This window comes from Plecotus auritus (assembly GCF_963455305.1).
Source record: "Plecotus auritus genome assembly, chromosome: 7".
Lineage (NCBI taxonomy): Eukaryota > Metazoa > Chordata > Mammalia > Chiroptera > Vespertilionidae > Plecotus > Plecotus auritus.
This window is the reverse complement of record NC_137774.1, coordinates 106,048,768-106,063,789: the sequence shown is the minus strand read 5'-3', so window position 1 is coordinate 106,063,789 and position 15,022 is coordinate 106,048,768. Positions and strand designations below refer to the sequence as shown.

Genomic DNA, 15,022 nt, shown 5'->3' with positions numbered 1-15,022 from the left:
GGTAGCGGGAGCCCGCAGGCGGCGCGGCATGGCCCTTCCGGGTTCCCGTCCGCGCGCCGCCATTGGCTGGGCCGCGAGCAGCTGACAAGGAGCGGCAGGCGAGGGAGCTTCGAGGATGGCGGCGTCCGCGGCGCTGATCCTGCGGGAGAGCCCCAGGTAGCCGCCTGGCCCGGCACTTGCGGCGGCCGCCCCTGGGTGGCGCGGGAGGCAAGGGTGTCCTGCGTCTGTCGCCTCGGTGCCCGCGGGGGCCGGCCGGGACGGTGGCGCGGGCTGTCCGACCCGCGGTGCGGCGCCGCAGGCGGCCCGGGACGGTGGGCGCCTCGCCTTCGGTGGGTCACCTCCGTGGGTCCCAGCTAGGTCAGCACGCGGCGTGCGGAAGCCGCTTCCGCTCCGCCCTGTGCTCTTCCTGATCCCGGACCCCGAGAGAGGCGCCCGTCGGTGCCGGGCGGTCTGCAAGCCCTAACCCGTGTCAGTGTCCCTCTCCATCCAGCTGAATAGACCAGGCCGGGGTTAGGGCTGCTAACATTATACAGTCAGGATTTGGTAACATGGCTTTTGTTTTCATTTTATTTCTTTTTAGTTAATTTCTGTTTATGGTAAGTAAGTTCAGCTGTCCATGGTGGTGATAAATTTAGGTGAGAATGACTTCATGTAACGAAAAGTAATTAAATCCTAGTGAAGTGGTGGTGTGTGGATGTGGGAAAAGCGCTGAAATATATAGGCAAGGTGGAAAATAACTTCTTTGTGCCTGAATTGGGCAGGAATGTTAAAGAACACAGTTGCCATTTCAAAGCTTTTCCTTCTTCCTGGAGTCTTTGAGTTCTGACAGCCAGTAACTTGCCTCACACCAACGTCTGGGTAACAAGACACCACATCAGTAAACCACAGTAACACGGTGCGATAGGATTGTTTTTATCACATAACTTAAAGTTCTTTATTACTGTTGAAGCAGGGTTTTAAAACAACTGTGTACTTAGTGACCCCAAATGATTTTTGTATGTAGTATTTTTTTTTTTTTAATTATCTGCCACACAGCATCCTATTCTTTATATTTATGGTGTACTAGCCACTTCCCTCCTCCCACTCCTTTCATTTTGGATTTGCATTTTGGGTTAAGTGGATACTGTACTGCTACATTAATGCCATTCCCCACAGAGTGCAAACTTTCCTAGTAGTTTGCCTTGCCCAAAAGAAGGAGAAAATTTGCCGAATAGACCTTTTCGACAATAGTTGAATGGGTGTGTGTGGGGGGGAGGGATGGAGGGGGGGCGGGCATTTGGTAATGCCCTGCCTCCTTTGCTGGCCATCATCTATTTTTCTTTGTTTCACTCAGACTCTCCTTATAGCAATTAGAGTTGTTGAAATGAAAACTGACAGACAACTGCAGTTATAGACAACTGTACTTATAACAAGTACAATTCCACTTGGAAAGCTCACTTAAAAACTTTGTTTTACTAATTTATTTAGCATGAAAAAAGCAGTGTCGCTGATAAATGCAGTAGATATAGGAAGATTTCCACGATTGCTCACCCGAATTCTTCAAAAACTTCACCTGAAGGTTTGTATGTTTGCATTTCTATAACATAATACTTTCTCGTGATTCCACTGAAACTGTGTTTCTACTTAAAGAACTTTTTGCGAAGGATAATGTTTCGAAGTCTTTGAGAACACCAGGTCTCTAGAAAAATATTTTCCTGGTTAACATTTTCTTTTAAAAATCTTTATTGTTGAAAGTATTACATAGGTCTTCCTTTTCTCCCCCATTAACCTCTTCCAGCCAGCTCACGCCCTCCCTCTCCCCCGGCCAGGCCCTTACCACCCCATTGTCTGTGTCCACTGGTTAAGCATATATGCATACACGTTCATTGGTTGATCTCTTCCCACCCAACCTCCCCTGTCTTCCCTCCGAGGTTCAACAGTCTGTTCATGAAAATTTGATAATGTTCCATGGTCAAAAATAGTTTTGGAAGCTCTGTCTTCATTAACGTTAATTCTTTTTATTATGGAACTTTTCAGAATATATAGTAATGTTTATAATAAATATTTAAGGCTGTGCATAATTTTACAAATGTTTTTGGCCTTGGAACTGTTTTATGATGGCATATATTTTGGGACCAGGGTTCTGTGGAATATGCATTGGGAAAATTCCGATTTTATGACTTAATTCTTCCTCTTAAAAATAATTCTGTGGTATTGCTGTCAATCAATATTTAATCTTTCACTTTTGTTTCAAGGGTGTGGTTATTTCTGACATATTGATGTTTAGTATTTCACTGCTTGCTCACCAATCTAAGTTAACTTTTTTATCAGGTTATAAAACATTTAATTCCATCCATCACATGTTTATCGAGTACCACTAACTGTTCTGCCTGGTGCCAGGCATCCCTGTTAAACAAGAACTTGGACTCGTTCCTCGTTTTTTTTCCCCCTGGCCAGGAGCCAGCCCCAAAGCCCTTCCTCCCTCTGAAGTGTCTCTCAAATCCAAGTTCTCCTTATAGTCCTAGTTCAGATTCTTATTATCTCTTCTATGGGTGCAATGATTACCTTCAAACTGCTATCTTGAGGCCTCTAGTCTTTCCCTTCCTATTGCTATTTCATTTATCTTTCCAAATATTTCTTTTCCTAAAAAAGAATTGATTATATCAAAGCCATCAGTGATTTTCCATTGTCGCATGGAAAAAAGTTCAAAATCCTTAACATTATCCTATATAATAAAACCCTAATATGCAAATAGACAGAATGGCTGAATGACCAGTCACTATGACGTGCACTGACCACCAGGGGCAGACACTCAACGCAGGAGCTGCCCCCTGGTGGTCAGTGTGTTCCTACAGGGGGTGCGCCACTCAGCCAGAAGCTGGGCTCACAGCTGGTGAGTGCAACGGCGGTGGCGGCAGCCTCTCCCGCCTCCACAGCAGTGCTAAGGACCCCTCAGGGGATGTCCAACTGCAAGAGGGTGCAGGCTGGGCTGAGGGACCCCCCCCACCCAGTGCACGAATGTTGTGCACTGGGCCTCTAGTATTATAATAATATATTATGGCCACAACCTGTATTCTCCCCACTTTGGAAGTGCTCCAGTCACACTGGACTGTGCTCTTTTACTAGAACTTGTGGTTGTGCATAATCCTAAGCTTTCAAGGCAGAGACTCATAGCAAGATCCAGATATGAACTGTGCTGATTTTGAGATACTGAACTTTGCAAACGCACAAGTTTTTTTTTTTTTTTTTTTTTTTTACTTGGATTTACTCTTTCTTTCAATTTCACATTCCGTATATGACTAAATGGATCTTCTTTTGAGGATCTGAGTTTGGAATACCTGAATGTGTGCTAGTAGATTGCTTTTTGTGTTGTAGGCTGAGAACAGTTTCAGTGAAGAAGAGGAAGAAAAACTTCAAGCTGCATTTTCTCTAGAGAAACAAGATCTTCACCTAGTTCTTGAAACAATATCATTCATTTTAGAACAGGTATTTTTATTGTTCCTAATCATTGGTGTCTGGTACATGTTTGTATTGCTATGATGGGTGTAACATTTTTTTTTCTTAAGTGTGCAAAGGGAAGCTGTGAATATATTTTAATTAAGAATTTCAATGTAGTAAAAAAAACATTTGAAAGTATGATTTTTCCCCCACAGGGTATTGCATTTTGCAAAACAGTCTTAATGTTGAGTAGTGTAAGTGTATGACAGTATGAATCAAGACTTTATTGACTTGAGACAGTTATAAAAGATTTTAATTCATTGTTACTTGTTATAATAATTTGGAAAAATTAACACACTTCATTTAAAAATTGTAACAAATGATTTTGGGGGATTTCTTTGACTAAGATGGTAAATAAAACATTTAGAAAAGAAGTATTTGTCATAGGACTTTTAGTCATATTATTTCTTCCTACTGAGCTGCCCTTCTGCCTGTATCTCTTCTCACATCTCATTTCACTGTAGCCTTGAACCCTTATACTTGCACTCTTCCTCTTATTTGGGTTCCTTTTATCTTTAGCTTATCATAGACCACTTCGTTAGTCTTTCATTATTTCATGGGTGTCAGTGATATCTTCTTCACTAAGTTTTAAATTTGTGGGAGGCAAAGATCTTGTGTGTGCATCTTATATAAACCCAGCACATTCCTGGGCTTAACATAGATTCTCTATAAATTCCTGTTGATTGATTAAATAGAATACTTGTGGAATTAAATTTTAAATAGTACTGTAGCTTCATGAACATTCTAGGGACAGATACTGTTAAAAGGACAAGCTGCCAGGCATCTACACATACAGCTTTATACAAATTACAGATCATAATGATGACTATCCTTAGTAGGCCTTCAATAGATGAAAAGGATAATCAAGTAAGACAGAGCATCAAGGGGCCTATGAGAAAGTTGTTCCAGAATAATGTAAGTAATAGGACAGATATCACTGTTAAAATTTTTACAATATTTTATTATATATTATCTACGAAGTTGGGAGAGGGAGGTCAGTTTTGAGAAAGTGCTTCTTAGAAATTTTTGTTAGTTGGGAAACAAAACCATTGTACAACTCTTTGAACTAATTAAGTGAAATAAGGAAATGAATTTTTTTCCTTTCATAATTGAGATTTAATTGGTTTTTTTGAGGATAAGTACACAAACATTTCAGTTTGTACACAATTCTTAACATATATGCCAAAAACCTAAAGTCATGTAATTGTGATTCTTTTCTAAACAGTTATTCCAGTGACTTCCAAGCTTAAAATTTGGAGGCTGATTTTCATTAATAGAATATCAAGAACCAATATCTTCAAATGTTGATACATCAAAGTCCCACTAATTTACTGTTTAATGTCATATATGCTACAGAATCAAATTTTCAATCTTTCACAGCACGTTAACACACTTACTAGGAAAACTGGACTACCACACCAAAGATGTTACAGAGCGCACAAAATTCTGACAGGGAGAGCCAAGATCAAGAAGTGGTTTTCTTTAGGAAACAATTTTACCAGAAATGAAAATAAGAATAAAAGTAATTTAAAATGTTCAGGACATAGTAAATGTATGACTGACTTCAAATTGCCACTTTAATATGCTTTGTATCATAGAACAGAAAAACTACCCTCATCTATGGAATGTTGACACCCAAGATAATCAAAGCCTCTCATATTTAATATACCACTATGTTTCGGTTGTATCAAAAAATAAACAACCAGCAAATGATTTCACCTCTTAAAAAATCACTTATATTTAAAAAAATGGGATGAGGTTGAATTCCCTCATTTTAAAAAAATGTTTCTAAAGCTACTAAAAAATGGGCATTTACAAAATAGTTGGTAAAATTACTCTCTGGATTGTACAAAAAGGGAGACCGATACCACTGATAAGACATGGTATATGATATTAATTACACTTGGCTTCTTTTTCTCCTGCTTCATCTGAGTCTGGCCTGTCCTAATTTTTACTTTTTTTGTTGTTGTTAATCCTCACCTGAGGATATTTTTCCATTGATTTTTAGAGAGAGTGGAATGGAGGGGGAAGAGAAAGAGAGAGAGAAACATCGCTGTGAGAGAGACACATCAATTGGTTGCCTCCTGGCACTTGCCCCAACCAGAGCCAGGAATGGAGCCTGCCCCAAGGTATGTGCCCTTGACCAGAATCAAATCTGTGACCCTTCAGTTTGCTGGCCGACTTTCTATCCACTGAGCCAAACTGACTAGGGCTCTCCTCATTTTTAGTTTCTCCATTTTCCACTGGTAGTTCTTATTTAGGTTCCTGGTCAGCCATTTTGATCTGTTTTCCCTTTGTTTCCCTTTTCCCTTTCATTTGCATATTTATCCTTTCCTGCTGCCATTTTTGGCTTCATTTCCACTCTTACAGAGCAAGTTTAGCTGACAACCTCACAGATCTCCTCTTGGGTTCCTCCTTTGCTTTACCCTCAGTGGAGCTGATTTTCCTCTTGGGCATCATGGCAGTGGGGTGGGGAGCCGAGAGCCTTTGTGAACCTGAATTGCCTGGGCATTGCCTGGCCCAACCTGCTTGGACCATGATGGGATGGTGGGAGAACCCAGGAAATGAATAATTAGGGCACCATTAATTAAGGCAAAGAAATTTTCCCATTAAATGGAGTACTTAAACCTCAGGCAAAACTGAAAAAGTTTAGCCTGAATAATTTAAGCATTTAATCCTAAATCTTTCAACCCTTGGAATGGTATATTGTTTGTAAAATAATAAATTTCTGCAATAGAAATATAAAATATTCTTTTGCTTTACTTTAAATTATTAATTTTGTATTTAATTATACATCAGGGTCTCTGTATGAATATTAGAGATATATGTAATTTATTTTCTCTTTAATAGGCAGTATATCACAATGTGAAGCCTGCAGCTTTGCAGCAGCAGTTAGAGAACATTCATCTTGCACAAGACAAAGCAGAAGCATTTGTCAATACTTGGTCTTCCATGGGTCAAGAAACAGTCGAAAAATTCAGGCAGAGGATTCTCGCTCCCCACAAGGTATAGGTTATGTTACACCAAAGATATTTTTCAGTAATGTATGGCATAGATTTTTATACCTGAAGAGCTTTTTAATATTTTGTAGAGAGGTACAATTGGACAGAAGGGTATATAGACAATATTTCCTGTGAAGTTAATTGCCATACATATTTGCTACCACAATGTGACTTAATTTCAATTTACAGTTTAAAATATGCTTCTATAACTTAAGGATAGGAATGAAAGGTTTTTTCCTCTGGGGCCTTGGACAGAGTTGGTTACTCTTTTAATTATGTACCTGCATCTAAGACTCTCTGTAATTTTACTGACTCACATACTTACTTGTTTTTGTGTTTCTGTATTAGTGCTTAGCAGAACGTTGTGCATGCATAAGGTAGCGTAGCCAATATTTGTTGAGTTACAAACAGTGAACAAAATGAACACTTTAGGAAAAATAAAGTGACAAAAAGGTCACAAATCTCTTTAGTTACCTTTAGTCACTCTTAATGGAGGTTAAAATTATTGTACAGATTTTGCTTTTATTTTTCTGTGTTAGCATAATTGATGATTTTCAGCCAACTTTGTATTCTTGGGTTAATATCACTTGGTCATGATGTATAATCCTTTTTATGTGTTGCTACATTTGATTTTGTAATAATTTGTTAAACGTTTTCCCATCTGTGTTCATGAGGAATATTAGTCTGTACTTTTATTGTGATGTCTTTGGTGGTATCAGGGTAATACTGGGCTTGTAAAATGAGTTGGAAAGTGGTCCCCTCCTTTTCTATATTCTGGAAGTATTTGTGACAGGTTGGTATTATTTTGCATTTTAGCAGCATTATATGAGAGTTCCAGTAGATCCAAATCCTTGTCAGCACTTGGTATTGTCATTTGTTTTCATTAAAACCATTGTATTAGGTTTGTCCTGGTATCTTGTATTTTTTTTTTTTTTGTTTCTTTTTTTTTCACTTGATTTTTTATTCACTTGATTTTTAGGTTCACTTGTTGATAGATATGTATTTGTTGTTCATAATTATTATCTTTACCTTTTTCTTCTTCTTCCTCTTCTTAAAGAATACCTTTCAGCATTTCATATAATACTGGTTTGGTGGTGATGAACTCCTTTAGCTTTTTCTTATCTGTGAAGCTCTTTATCTGACCTTCAATTCTGAATGATAGCTTTGCTGGGTAGAGTAATCTTGGTTGTAGGTTCTTGCTATTCATCACTTTGAATATTTCTTGCCACTCCCTTCTGGCCTGCATAGTTTCTGTTGAGAAATCAGCTGACAGTCGTATGGGTGCTCCCTTGTAGGTAACGATAACTATTTTTCTCTTGCAGCTTTTAATACTCTCTCTTTGTCTTTTGCTCTTAGCATTTTAATTATGATGTGTCTTGGTGTGGTCCTCTTTGGATTCCTTTTGTTTGGGGTTCTGTGCGCTTCCTGGACTTGTAAGTCTATTTCTTTCACCAGATGGGGCAAGTTTTCAGTCATTATTTCTTCAAATAGGTTTTCAGTATCTTGCTCTCTCTCTTCTTCTGGCACCCCCATAATTCTGATGTTGGTACGCTTGAAGTTGTCCCAGATGCTCCTTACACTGTCTTCATATTTTTGGGTTCTTTTGTCTTTTTGCTTTTCCGGTTGGGTGTTTTTTGCTTCCTTGTATTTCAAATCTTTGACTTGATTCTTGCGATCCTCTCGTCCAGGGGTCCTCAAACTTTTTAAACAGGGGGCCAGTTCACTGTCCCTCACACTGTTGGAGGGCTGGACTATAGTTAAAAAAAAAAACTATGAACAAATTCCTATGCGCACTGCTGGCCTGGGACGAGTCGGCTGCTAAGCAGGACAGGCAGCGGCACCCGGCGGGCCGGATAAATGTCCTCAGCGGGCCGCATGTGGCCCGTGGGCCGTAGTTTGAGGTCCCCTGCTAGTCTGCTGTTAGATCTCTGTATAATATTTTTTATTTCAGTCAGTGTATGCTTAATTTCTAATTGGTCCTTTTTCATATCCTCGAGGGTCTCACTAAATTTATCGGCCTTTTCTAGAAAATTCTTGAAAAACCTTATAACCATGGTTTTGAATTCTATATCCAGTCATTTGTTTTCCTCCATTTCTTTCGTTTGTGATCTGTTTCTTTCTCTCTGCATTTTGGTTGCTTCCCTGAGTTGATAGAGTGACTTTGTGTGTTAGGTGTCCTATAGGGCCCAGTGGCTCAGCCTCCCCAGTTACCTGAGGTGGACACTCTTGGTGCACCCCTTTGTGGGCTGTGTGCACAGTCTTGTTGTAGTTAAGCCTTGATTGTTGTTGGTGTCACTGGGAGGAATTGACCTCCAGGCCAACTGGCTGTGAGGATCAGCTGTGTCTATGCTGGGGAATTTCTGTGCTGGAGACACCCTTATGAGACAAGACTTGCAAAAGCCTCTGTGCTCAGCTTGGATGGGGCGGAGTCTCAGGGCGGAGCAGACAGCATTGGTTTCCCATCAGCTCTGCCCTAATCAGCCCCTGGGTCTCAGTGTCCTGTGGTAATCACTGCAAGCACCTCTGAGAGAAAGCCACCTTTAAGTTCTGCCTGCTGCCAGACAGTCCAGTTTCTTCCCGTATGAGTCTTGGTCCCCAGAGTCTCGCCTGGAACTGGAGTTCAGCGCAGTCGGGAGCTTTTGTCTCCCTCCCGATTGAGAAAGCCAGCCGTGCACTCAGTTGCCAGTCCTCTCTGCGCGCGCGTCCCAGTACCTCTGCTTTCCACATCTCCTCTGAGTCTCAGTGTGCTTTTCTCTTTCCTTCTAGTTGTAGAATTTCCACTCAGCCAGCCTTCCTGTGGTTCTGGATGATGTCCATGGTGTCTTTTAGTTGTAGTTTTGAAATTGTTGTGAGAGGCAGCAGTTTAGGTGTTTACCTATGCCACCATCTTGGTTTCTCTCCGATGCTTTATTTTATAGTCTTAGTATCTTGTGTTTTTAATTTGCATTTACCTAATAACAAATTATGTTGAAGATCTTTTTTTTAAAAAATATATTTTATTGATTTTTTTACAGGGAGGAAGGGAAAGGGAGAGAGAGTTAGAAACATCGATGAGAGAGAAACATCAATCAGCTGCCTCCTGCACATCCCCTACTGGGAATGTGCCCACAACCAAGGTACATGCCCTTGACCGGAATCGAACCTGGGACCCTTGAGTCCGCAGGCCGACGTTCTATCCACTGAGCCAAACCGGTTAGGGCTATTGATGATCTTTTTATGTGCTTACTTTCCATTGATATTATTTTTTGGTGAAGTGTCTATTTAAATCTTTTGTTTAACTATATTTCCACATTATGACAGATAAAGAAGTCCCTTTGTAGTAATATAAAGGATGATTACAGGCATGAATCCCAGCATATAGAAATGTATGGTGGTTTTTTTTTTTTGGTTGTTACAATGTGTGGAGTGTATTTGTTTTCTTTCTGTTGAGTTTTGTGAGTTCTTTATACAATCTAGGTGTAAGTTTTTTGTCAGATATGTGATTTACAGATTTTTTTCTAGTACATAGCTTTTCTTTTCATTTTCTTAAGTGTCTTTTGCAGAGCAAAAGCTTTTATTTTCTGATAAAGTTCCATTTTTCTTTTATTGATCCTGCTTTTGGTTTTGTATCTAATAATTTGTAGCTTAATGTAGTGTCACAAAGATTTTCTCTTTTGTTTTTTCTAATTGTTCTATAGGTTTATGTTTTACATTTAAGTCAAAGATTCATTTTGAAGTAATTTTGTATAAGGCATAAGGTGCAGGTCAAAGTCCTTTTTTCTTCTTCTTCTTATGGATGTTCTTTTTCTCCCGCATAATTTGTTAATAACATTTTGTCACTGAATTATCTTTGCCTCTTTGTCAAAATCATTTGACATATTTGTGTGTCTTTTTCTGGACTCTCTTTTTGGTTCCATTGATCTATTTGTCTGTCTTTATGCCAATATCACACTGCCTTAATTATTGTTGCTTTGTAAGCTTTGTAGTAAGTCTTAAGATCAGGTATTGTGAGTCTGCTTTGTCCTTTTTCATCATTGTTTTTTTTTCTAGTTTCTTTGCACTTTCATATAAATTTGAAAACCAGCTTTTATATATCAACTAGAGGCCCAGTGCATGAATTCGTGCATGGGTGGGTCCTGCCCCAATTGGAGTCGGGGGACTGATCAAGGGCGGGGCCGGTCGGGGGGCCACCCTGGTCGAACTCTGGTCGAACTCCCGGTCAAGGGGACAATTTGCATATTACTCTTTTATTACATGGGATAAAAAATCCTGCTGGGATTTTTATAGAGATTATTTTTAATTTATAGATCACTTTGCAGAGAAAGGTCTTCTTAACAGTATTGAGTATATCTTCATTTTTTAGGCCCTTTTTAAAAAATTTAAATTCTTTATTGTTCAAAGTAGCGGTCGCCAACCTGTGGTCCATGAGGTCCGAAAGGTTGGTGACCACTGGTTTAAAGTATTTTATATGTTTCCTTTTTCCCTCATTGATCTCTTTCCAGCCACTCCCACCCCCCCCAGCACATGCCCTCACCTCCCTACTGTTTGTGTCCATTCATTATGCTTATATGCATGCATACAAGTCCTTTGATTGATCTCTTACTCCTTCCTTCCCCCACTCCCCTGCCTTCCCTCTAAAGTTTGACGGTCTGTTCGATGCTTCTCTGTCTTTGGATCTATTTTTGTTCATCAGTTTATGTTGTTCATTATATTTCACAAATGAGTGAGATCACGTGATATTTATCTTTCTCTGACTGGCTTATTTCACTTAGCATAATGCTCTCCAGGTCCATCCATGCTGTTGCGAATGGTAAGAGTTCTTTCTTTTTTACAGCAGCATAGTATTCCATTGTGTAGATGTACCATAGTTGCTTTTTTTAGGTCCTTTTTTATTTCTCAAGCCAGTGTTTGCATTCTTTAGCATACAGATCCTGCACATATTTTGTTAAATTTGTACCTTAAGTATTTAGTTTTTTTTTTTGAGTTGATGAAAATAGTACTATTTTTAAAATTTTGGTTTCTAATTGTTTGTTGCTAGTATATAGAAACACAATTGATTTTTGTACAGTATATTGATCTTGTATTCTATGATTGTGCAAACTCACTAATTAGTTATGGCATTTTTTTGGTGTGGCTTCCTGTGATTTTCTTTGTAGACAATCATGTCCATGAATAGAGATAGTATTATTTCTTCCTTTCTAGTCTTTTTAGCTTTTATATGTTTTTCTTGCCTTATTGCACTGACTAGGCCTTTTAATATGATGTTGAAAATGAGGGGTATGTTTGAAACAACACGCTTTGTTCCCAGTTTTAGAGAGAAAGCATTCAGTTTCTCATTAAGTAGGATATTAGCTATAGGTTTTTAGAAAATGCCCTTTGTTTTAATCTCTCTCCTTTTCTTTCTTTTTTAAAAACTGAAAAAAGAGCTCTCAAGTGTCCTCCACATCACTAAGAGCTCTCAAGTGTCCTCCACATCACTGCTTCATTTTTCGTTTCAATTTCTACTTTTTCCTATGTCCTGTACAGATTTTAAATTTTGCATTTTGTGTCACTGAAATTCTTTCTTCTTTCAACCATCTCCATTTAAAGTAAGTCTCTACTTGACTTTTAATATTTGCTTGTTCTCTATAATTTTCTGCTATTTTACAGGGTCCATATTTTTGCATTTATACAAGTAGAGTTAAAATATTTTTCTGCTTCTAACTAAATAATTTTTCAGTATCTTCTAGATGATATATATTTTTTAAAGTAATACTTCTCCATATTATGTTACATTTACATAAAGTTCTGCTTAAAATGTGGCTTAATCAGTTATATAAAATGTGCAAAAAAAAGTTGGATGAACATGATTAGTTGCATATTGGCCCCTTGAGAATGATGGAAATTATTTTTTGTCAATTTAGAGTATATGAGAGGATAGCCAATACATTATTTTAAATGCTTAATTAAGGTAATATAATAATAGCAAACATTTTTTGTGTTTATTGTTGACCAACTACTCCACTAAGTGCTTTATATCTTATAAAACCCATTAATAGTTATACTTTCTATTTAAAATAAAATCAAGGTTTAGAGAGATTAAATAATTGGTCCATTGTTATGCAGCTAAGTAAGTGGCAGAGTTGGGATTTGACACAAGTGGTCACACTCCTAAGCCATCATACTATATTAGAGGCCAGGTCCACAAAATTCGTGCACAGGGGTGTGTGTGTCCCTCAGCCCAGCCTGCACCCTCTACAATCTGGGATCCCTCTCACAATCCAGGACTGCTGGTTCCCAACCGCTCACTTGCCTGCCTGCCTGATTGCCCCTAACCGCTTCTGCCTGCCAGCCTGATCACCCCCTAACCACTCCCTTGCCAGCCTGATTGATGCCTAACTGCTCCCCTGCCAGCCTGTTTGCCCCTAACTTCCCTCCCCTGCCAGCCTGGTCACCCCTAACTGCCCTCCCCTGCCGGCCTGGTCACCCCTAACTGCCCTCCCCTGCAGGCCTGGTCACCCCTAACTGCCCTTCCCTGCAGGCTTGATCGCCCCCAATTGCCCTCCCTTGCAGGCCTGGTCCCTCCCAACTGCTCTCCCCTGCTGGCCTGATTGCCCACAACTGCCCTCCCCTGCTGGCCATCTTGTGGTGGCCATCTTGTGTCCACATGGGGGCAGCCATCTTGTGTGTTGGAGTGATGGTCAATTTGCATATTACTCTTTTATTAGATAGGATAGAGGCTTCGTGCACGGGTGGGGGCCAGCTGGTTTGCCCTGAAGGATGTCCTGGATCAGGGTGGGGGTTCCTTTGGGGCGTGGGGTGGCCTGGGCGAGGGGCCTGTGGTGATTTGCAGGCCGGCCACGCAGAGCCCCTGCGACCCAAGCAGAGGCCCTGATATCTGGGGTTTATTTATCTTCTATAATTGAAACTTTGTAGCCTTGAGTGGAGCCAAGCCTCCTGCTTGTTCCGTGGCCGCCACCATTTTTGTTGGGATTTATTTATCTTCTATAATTGAAACTTTGTAGCCTTGAGCAGAGGCCTGGGCCAGCCAGGGTGTGCGGAAAGCTTGGCTTCCTCCATTGCCGGGGAAACCCAAGCCTCCTGCTCTCTCTGTGGCTGCAGCCATCTTGGCTGGGTTAATTTGCATACTCATTCCTGATTGGCTGGTGGGCGTGGCTTGTGGGTGTAGCAGAGTGATGGTTAAATTTGCATATTACTCTTTTATTAGATAGGACTAGAGGCCCAGTGTATGAAATTCGTGCACTTGGTGGGGTCCCTCAGCCCGGCCTGCGCCCTCTCGCAGTCTGGGAGTCCCGTTGGGAGCGGACCTAAGCCGTTAGTCGGATATCCTTAGCGCTGCCGCCATTGCGCATGCCAGCTGTCAGCCTGGCTTCTGGTGCACTGACCACCAGGGGGCAGCTCCTGCGTTGAGCGTCTGCCCCCTGGTGGTCAGTGCGTGTCATAGTGACTGTTCATTCCGCCATTCGGTTGATTTACATATTAGCCTTTTATCATATAGGACTACTGCCTAAATGTTACCTGCAAAATTTTTATTTTTTGTAACAGACATTATGAAGGGTGGTTTACATGTGTGTGTGGTTCATATTTTTGAAAAGGAAGGAAATAAAACTTTAGAAAGTGTAATTTTATTATGATAACCCAAGCAGTCCATGGTGAAGCTGAGATGGGAATCACATCTGTCTGTCTCTTAAGCTTTGTCCCTTTTATATCATGCTACCTCTGGCAGTTATGATGTTATCTTTCTCTTTTATCCTAATAACTGTTTAGGATATGGTGACTAAACATATTCATGTGTGAAAATAGGTCATGTCATTTAAATTGTAACAAAATATATGTCAATGATTTATTATATAATGAACAAAAGGTATATTTACAATGACTGACTGATGTTTTAATGGTAACTTAGGGGCTCACTCATGTGAACTGTCTAGGTGGTACTTGCAGTGGAAGACCTGTGGGTAATAATTCTAAATTCAAAGAGTCAGGTTGAATTAAATAATAAATTAAAAAATCAACAGGTGCTTATGTTAAATTCAGTTTTTAAAAACACCTCTTTTCATCTTTTATTATTTGAAAATTAATTTTAGTGATAGCTTTTTACAGGATATGATTGAAGGGATTTTTATATTTTATTCCGTCTCACTCTCTTGTTTTAAAAAATAGATTTTTTCCTTAACCTCTTTGTAGACATGAGACTGAAATGTCACTACCACTTATTATAATTTGTATGCTCTTTATTTATTTATTTATTTTTATCAGTGTTGACTCTACCAGCAGAGTTCTTGTAAAAGGGTTTTCCTATTTGATTTTTGTTATAATGCCTATCTGGTCATGACATTTATTAAATCATGAATCCCCTTTCAGACAGAACTTCAATGCTATGTTTAATATTACTCTTGAAATTTTATTTATAAATTCTTTATATATATATATATGTATATATATATATATATATTTCTACTAAACTAAATGTACAAACTTACATGTTAAATATTATAGACATACATCTTTTTTTCCTGAGACCATAAGGAAAATAATTGTATTCTTTTTATATAATATTTTTT

At 39.5% G+C, this 15,022-nt stretch overlaps 1 protein-coding gene and 1 pseudogene across 7 annotated transcripts in view; one reads left to right on the top strand and one right to left on the bottom strand.

The window, feature by feature from the left end:
* Positions 1 to 15,022, top strand: part of COMMD10 (COMM domain containing 10) — a 175,300-nt gene continuing 160,278 nt past the window's right edge. For all 6 annotated transcript variants that reach the window (XR_013961113.1, XR_013961114.1, XM_080678526.1 and 3 more), the window contains exons 1-4: positions 1 to 156; positions 1,468 to 1,558; positions 3,355 to 3,465; positions 6,328 to 6,483. Coding sequence is in view for 4 of the 6 variants with exons in the window: in XM_080678526.1 (XP_080534652.1) it covers positions 116 to 156; positions 1,468 to 1,558; positions 3,355 to 3,465; positions 6,328 to 6,483 (399 nt within the window). In the remaining 2 variants the exon portion in view is untranslated. The remainder of the gene's footprint in view (positions 157 to 1,467; positions 1,559 to 3,354; positions 3,466 to 6,327; positions 6,484 to 15,022) is intronic.
* On the bottom strand, positions 5,371 to 5,934 carry LOC308254482 (non-histone chromosomal protein HMG-14-like; annotated as a pseudogene). Its single transcript has 2 exons — positions 5,685 to 5,934; positions 5,371 to 5,411 (listed from the first exon to the last, which is right to left on the bottom strand). The product of its transcript is annotated as a non-histone chromosomal protein HMG-14-like (transcript).